Source organism: Lepidothrix coronata, unplaced genomic scaffold, assembly GCF_001604755.1.
Source record: "Lepidothrix coronata isolate B3197 unplaced genomic scaffold, Lepidothrix_coronata-1.0 Scaffold199, whole genome shotgun sequence".
NCBI lineage: Eukaryota > Metazoa > Chordata > Aves > Passeriformes > Pipridae > Lepidothrix > Lepidothrix coronata.
In genome coordinates, this window is record NW_016690379.1 from 388,847 (window position 1) to 395,889 (window position 7,043).

The following is a 7,043-nucleotide window of genomic DNA, read 5'->3' on the forward strand; positions in this document are numbered from 1 at the left end:
TCCGTGATCTGCTCTGTAGATTCTGTATTTTTTAAACATGAGCCAATAAAAGCTTTAATAAACCAAAACCTGCCCTGTTTGTGTCATCAGGAGCCCAGCAGTGACCCTGTGGGTCTCAACTGGGTTGCACTGGGGTGTTAAATCCTCCTCCCCCAGATCCTGCCCTCCTCCCTCGGTGACCCGTGGCACTGCCAGGGCTGTATGTTCAGTGTGGCTGGAGCTGCCCTGCTCTGGAGGGAACCTTGGCAATGCAGGATCCAAAAGGTCAACCTCGTGATCCTTAGCTGGGATTTCCACAGGGGCAGAAAGAAGAGGATGCTCTGCCCAGGTGGAGGTGGCTGTGGGCATCCCTGGGCATCCCGTGGGCCTGAGGCCACCACTGTGGGCAGGGGCAGGGACTGAGGGAGCCCTGGGAATGCACACCTCAGTCAACTGAGCTGCTGCTGGTAAACGAGAAGGGAACAAGGAGACTGGAAAGACCCTGGGGCTCTTCCTGTGCCATAAAACTTCCAGAAAAACCGGTGATTCCCAGCGAACTTTCCTTTGATTCCCTGGAGGAACTTACAGAGACAACATGGCTGGTGGGTGCTCAGCAAAAGAAAGGGCAAAGCACCTGCAGAGATCTGGGCTGGGCTGTGGGGGGCTGTGGGGTCCAAGGAGTTGCTGCAGCACATGTGACTCACTGAGGGTGCAAGGGATGTGTGAGAAGGCAGGAGCAGCCGTGGCTCATGCGTGAGACACCCCAGGCACACAGCGAGAAAGGGAACAGTGGAAAAGGGTTATTTTTATCCAGACCTTTGCTCCGTTTGCTGACACTGAAACAAGGCCCTGCAGCGCTGACTCCAGGGTGACAGGGTGTCCGTGTGTCAGACCAGGCTTCGTGGCTGCTCCATCATTCCCAGGGTTGGGTCTGAGAGCGCTGGAATACTCGGAACTGGTTGTAAACTTGGCGGCTCAGCCTTGTGGTTTGCAATAAAAGAAGATATCTGCCTTACTCAGAAACACTGATTGTGCCACTGACCAAGTGTGGGTTCTGTAACGTTTCCTGTGTTGACTTCACCTCAGCTCTGCTGCAGTCAAAGATAAGGTGTTGGGGCAGCTGGACAAAGGTCTCCTCTCCCTCTTCCACCTTAACTCTTAGCACGCCAAGGTGCTGCTGGGCACCAGCCCATCACCACAACCACAGGCAGGGGGGAGCATCCAGCCCCCCAGCCTGACAAGGGACCACCCAGAGTCCCCAAACAGCAGCTGGCACTGAGACATGGCCCGGCCTGGACTTCACCAGAACTGCTCTGGTGCCATGTGCCCTTGGGATCCCAGAGCATTCTTGACAGGTTTTGAGGGGGATGTTGCTCCAGAAAATACTAAGCATCCCAATAAGGAGCAACCCACCTCCTGCTGTCCCCCAGGGAGGCTGAACAGCGTAAGGAGCAGTTTCATCACTCGGATGCCTTTTGCTTTCTTCCCTTTCCCTCACTCTCCCAGCCCCGTGAGCATCACCACAGAGAACAGCCCGTGCCCTCCCTGTCCACCCCAGCCTTTCCTCTGCCTGTGGCAGCCCCCAGCCTGTGTTTCGTGGTCTCCCAGCTGCGAGACCTTCCTCATAGTCACAGGGCACCAACCCCAGCCTTTTCCTCTGAATTGCTGACGTGGTGGAGCAACCAGGACAGCACTGAAGCTGTGGTTGCTGGAGCTGCTGAGCCACATCTTGCCCATCACCTCCTCCACACCACTGCCTTCATCCAGGGCGAATCTCACCCCAGGAGAGCAAAAGCTTTGGAAAAATCCTGTTTCTTGCAAAATCAAACAAAAGCCAGAGCTGGCTCTGAGCCTGGGCTGGGCACCCTGATGGGCACAGCCCTCCTGCCCAAAAGCAGAAGTGGCTGAAGGCACCAGCTGTGGCAATGCAACCACAAACCCCATCTCCACTGGTGCAGAGGGGCATCGATCATCTGACTGGGTGAGCAACCCCCGTCCCACCAGGACATGAGAGAGGAACGAGGGCAGAAGTTGCTGAGGGGGAGGCTGAACAGTAAAGTCTCACTGCAAGGACAAAGGTGAAGCAGCACGATGAAAATAGGCTGAAAACAGGGATTAGGAGAGATCTGCTGCAGGGAAACATCAGCCTTTTACCCACCACCAGTGAGAACTGGCTCAGGTGCTTCTGCCTCATCCCAGCTCCTCCCAGTGCCTGCCCTCTGGGGGAAAAACCAGATTTTTCTGGCCAGACAGGTCCCAGAATTACATCTGGGGAGGAGGAGGAGGGTTTGTCCTGCTGAATGCAGCAATATTCCCTGAGATCCCATAAGGGATCTCTATACTGGAAAAAAAATAACCTACAAAAATGAGGGCAGCCAGTGGCAAAACAAAAGCTGGTGGTCTCAGAGAGCCCCCGTGCCTGGGTCCCTCTCAGGTCACCAGCAAACACTGGTTCAGGGTGAGGGAGCCAGGAGGGTTCACAAGATGGGGGGACACCCCACTCCCACTGCTAACCCCAGATCCTACAGAATGTTTGGCAAAAGCTCAGGACCTGCCCTTGCACGTTGGGAAGCACAGCTCTGCCTTTGCAGCCAGGGCCAAGCAGGTTTTCCCACTCCAAAAAAAACGTGGGCACCAGCCTGGTGCTCAGGGAAACAACCAGAGGCTTCCTCTGTTGCTCCATGGTGGCAGCTGAGATCCTAAAATCCCACTTGCCAGTTGAACACTTCCTCCTCCAGGAGATGCCACCAGGTCTGGTTACTGGGGCTCTCTCTCATCCTGGCACGGTCCCCTCCTTTTGGGATGCTTGGATATCTGGCTGGCTGTGGATGCAGGGTGGGAGCCCCTATGGAATGGGGGTTGCAGGGATACAGCACGAGGTGGAAACGCTCCTGCTTCCCACCCTGCCCCTCTCCTGCCTGAAAAACGAGATGAAGATACAGAGAGCTCCCAGCCCCCTCAAATAGATCCCACACCCCCCCTCACCTGCCACGGTCCTCCCTCTGTCCCCAGCTCCCAAATCCGCTTATCCCACCCCGCACTATCAGAGCCGCCCGAGCAAAGTCCGGGATGGCTCCCGGGATGCTGCCGAGAGCTTTTCCAACCCTCGACAACCCCCTCGGCAGGAACGCAGATAAGGGGTCCCGCGGAGGTGGGTGAAAGGTACCGGGGGGATTCTGAGCAAGAGGAGAGGCCAAAAGTCAATCCCAAACTCCAGCGGACGAGGAGAACCTTGTTCTCCTTCCCCTGCCGGACCCCGAGCCGGGGTGGCTCGGCAGAGCCCCGGAGCCGAGGGCAACTCCGCTGCCATCCCAGCGCCCGCCCGCGGCTCCTCCGCCAGCCCCGGCAGGATCTCGGCCCCTTTCTGCTGATGTCACGGAGCGGGGCCCCGCAGACGCCTTCTTTCCTGGATCCTCCTCTCTCGCCTCTCCCCTCCCTGGGCCGCCGGCTGGAGCGGAGCCCAGAGCCTCGGCTGCCCGGCCGACGGATGCCCCGGCAGGTGAGTGCTCTGCCCTCCGGTCCCTCCGGCCCCCGGGATGCAGCTGAGACCCCCCCCCCCGGAGCAGGAAAAAAAAGTTTGGAAAACTCCATTTTGAGTTTAAAACCATCCGGCCTCCGAGGAAGCTGGCAAAAGGACTGGGAAGAGAATGCGTGCTGAGACATGAGGCTCTGCCTGTGCCCGGGATGCTGCCCACGGCCGGGCTGGGGTGGCAGAGGGGTGCAGGGGGGCCTGGACCCCACAGCTGAGACCCGCCCTGGCAGGGGGGGTGTTCCAAGGGGGAATGGCGAAGGGCTGGCCAACGCATCGGGGAAAAATGCAGGGAAGAGGCTGCCAGCGTTTCCATCCGTGCCTTGGCCGGCGCGGTGCCGGGCGGTGCCTTGAGGATGGGGCTGCTGGGAGTGCCGGAGGATGCTCATCCCGCCTGGGGAGGGGGTTTGCTGGAGGTGCTCAGGGCTCCTGGCCAGGCACAGAGCATGTGAGGACACCAGGACATGCTGGGATGCAGCCCGAGGGGAGCCTTTCAGGGTGCTCCTGGGCTGGGATGCTCCCTGGGCTGTGCTTGGGGCACCCGAGGAATTCCACCAGGTTGGGGTCTTCTTTAATCAATGTAATTTTCTGCAGGATCCCCATTGTGCACCAGGTGTGTGTGCCAGGTTTAGGGGGAGGGACTGTGCTGGAGAAGCAGTGGGAGAGGCAGGGAAGTTGCTCCCAGCAGCTTTGAATGGAGATGAACTGGCGTGTCTGGACGTGCAGCGGCACCTCGGGAGCTCGTCACAGGCAGTGACGTGGGCTCGTCATGGGAGTTTCTGTCCCCACCATGGCTGGGACATGAGTGCAGTGGGGTGGTGGCACAGCACAGACATGGCATGGACACAGTGCTGGAATGGCATGGACACGGTGCTGGCACAGTGCAGACATGGTGATGTCCGTGGTGCCGGGATGGATGGGGAGCATGGAGAGGCCACAGGGAGCAGTGGCTGCTCCCACACCTCACCAGGAGCCAGTCCCATCCCCACAGCTGAGTGACTCCGTCTTGTCCCACAGGGCCCGTCCATGGATGCCAGCAAGAAGGTGGATTTGAAGATAATCATAATTGGAGCTCTGGGGTAAGGAGCAGTGCTTGTGAGGGAGGAAAGCCCCCTATGTGGGCTGGGTTATGCAGCCCCTGCTGTGACTGACCCCCTGAGCAGTGCAAATCCTCACCAGTGTCCCTTTGCCCCCTGCCAGCGTGGGCAAAACCTCCCTCCTGCACCAGTACGTGCACAAGACGTTTTACGAGGATTATCGCACCACGCTGGGTGCCAGCATCCTGACCAAGGTCCTGGCGGTGGACAACACCCCCCTGAAGCTGCAGGTGAGCAGGGCTGGCACTGCCTGGGGTGCCCACCCTGATCCCACGGGCATGTGTGTCCCACCACGTCCCGCTGTCCCCAAACGCCTCCTGGTGTCACGCGGTGCGGGGACGGATTTGCAGAGCCCGATTCGCAGCATCCGTGAACTATGGTGGAACCCCACTGGAGTTTGGGAGCTCAGCACTCCCTGAAGCTGGTCCCCTGAGCTTAACAGAGCACAGGGCTGCAAACACCCACCCTGCTCTCGTTGTGTGTCTGTACCTGTGCCCTTCTCTGCCCTAGATCTGGGACACGGGGGGACAGGAGCGATTCCGGTCCATGGTGTCGACCTTTTACAAGGGCTCGGACGGCTGCATGCTGGCCTTTGATGTGACAGACAGGGAGTCCTTTGAGGCCCTGGACAACTGGAGAGATGACTTCCTGGAGAAGGTCATTCCAAGGGAGCAGGATTTCCCCATGGTCGTGCTGGGGAACAAAATAGACCTCTGTGATCGGCAGGTGAGGGTGGAGAGGAGAGAGAGAGGGATGAATGGCCCAGGGCAGGGGTGGAGTCACCATCCCTGGATGGATTTAAAAGCTGTGTGGATGTGGCACGTGGGGACACGGTTTAGTGGTGGGCTTGGCAGTGCTGGGTTAATGAATGGACTCGATGATCTTACAGTCTTTTCCAACCTAAATGATTCCATGATTGGAATGCCTTAGTGTCCTAATGGCTTATGAGCGCTGATCCTCCACCTGCAGAACCTGCCTTCTCCCTTTTGCTCACATGAAAACCAGGGCTCCAGGCAAGGAGCTGCCACCTCCCCCTTGCCTCTTGCAGGGGATAAGCAGCGTCCCTCCACTGCCCTTTGACAGAGACTGTCACTGAAGGCAGCAGGGATTACAATATCAGGCAGCTGCCTGCAGTGCCAGCACCCTGCCCTCACCTACATGGGTGAGGAGGGTCCCCTGTTCCAGCTCTCCAGCAGCCACAGGCATCCCTGTGAGGTGGCTCCATCCTCCCTTCCCACAGGTACCCAAGGAAACTGCCTCAGCCTGGTGCAAGGAGAAGGACATCCCTTATTTTGAAGTCAGTGCCAAGAACAACATCAACGTGGCAGAGGCTTTCGAGACCCTCGCGAAGCAGGCGCTAACGACGGTGAGCATCGCTCCTGCTCCAAGCCTGTGCTGGAGGCAGGAATTCGGGTGGGGAGCTGGAATCAGCCGGGACTGGTCTGACAGACCCCCCCCCAGCCCACCCTCTGGTGTGGAACAGCTCCTGCTGTAACGAGTAGGAGAGCCCTGGGAATGAGAAATGCATCAGTGTTTGATTTCTTAAAATAGATCCTAAACCGGTTAGAAAGGAGTAAGAATTGTTTCCCTTTGTGGGTGTGTGGCACCCACAGCGCGCCAGCACTGTCCTCTAGCGGCCATCTAACAGGGACATTCGTGTCCCCACGCCCTGCACAAGGTGGCTTTTCCCTGGATTTTGCCTTTAATCCCAAATCAGGACCGAACCTCGGCACTCCACAGTCTGTCAGGCTGCTCAGGCTGGCTCTGAGCTGAGTCCACTCATCCTTTCTCTTCTCGATTTTTTTCCAGTACAAAGGGATTTTTGAGAGTTATTTAACTGACTCCATCAAACTCACTCCCTATGACAAGCCCAAGAAGAGCTGCTGCTGACCCCGGGCACTGCCCACACTGGACCCCACAATGCCCACGGCCGGAGCCCCTCCCAGGGGTCTGTGCCCCGTGCCCATCCCAGGGACTGTCCAAGCCAGGGCACAGCAGGACCAGCCCTGGACACACCGGGGCCAGCTCACTGTGCACCCCAGGACTTGCTGCTTCCCACGGCTCTCCTGAACCAGCAAATCCCAAATTGCTGCTGTGTCACGGTGGTCTAATCCCCCTGGATCTGCTGTCATCTGGCACCCGAGCAGGCAATGCCCCTGTGGTGATGGTGCCAGTGGTGACAGTGCCAGTGCCCCTGTGGTGACGGTGCCAGTGCCCCTGTGGTGATGGTGCCAGTGCCCCTGATGCCTTTCCAGAGACCACGACCTCGGCCCCAGGGCTGTCCCTTCCCAGTGCATGGGCTGGTGGCCCCACGGCTCTCACGGTGCTCACGGGGGGGACATGTGGGGCTGGTGGCCTTGACACAGGGCTGACAGCAGCTGGGTCCCCTCCTGGGATCAGCCACGGAGGAGGCAACTGTTCTGTGCCTCAGTTTCCCC

General features: G+C 58.7%; 1 protein-coding gene across 1 annotated transcript; it reads left to right on the top strand.

Annotated features, from left to right (window-relative positions):
* The first annotated feature begins 3,428 nt into the window (after nucleotides 1-3,428).
* RAB7B (RAB7B, member RAS oncogene family) lies at nucleotides 3,429-6,791 on the top strand. The gene is made up of 6 exons (XM_017832107.1): nucleotides 3,429-3,478; nucleotides 4,526-4,587; nucleotides 4,709-4,835; nucleotides 5,116-5,331; nucleotides 5,846-5,971; nucleotides 6,415-6,791. Exons 1-6 carry the CDS (start codon nucleotides 3,467-3,469, stop codon nucleotides 6,493-6,495), a joined length of 624 nt encoding a protein of 207 aa, XP_017687596.1. The 5' UTR covers nucleotides 3,429-3,466; the 3' UTR covers nucleotides 6,496-6,791.
* Nucleotides 6,792-7,043: the final 252 nt, after the last annotated feature.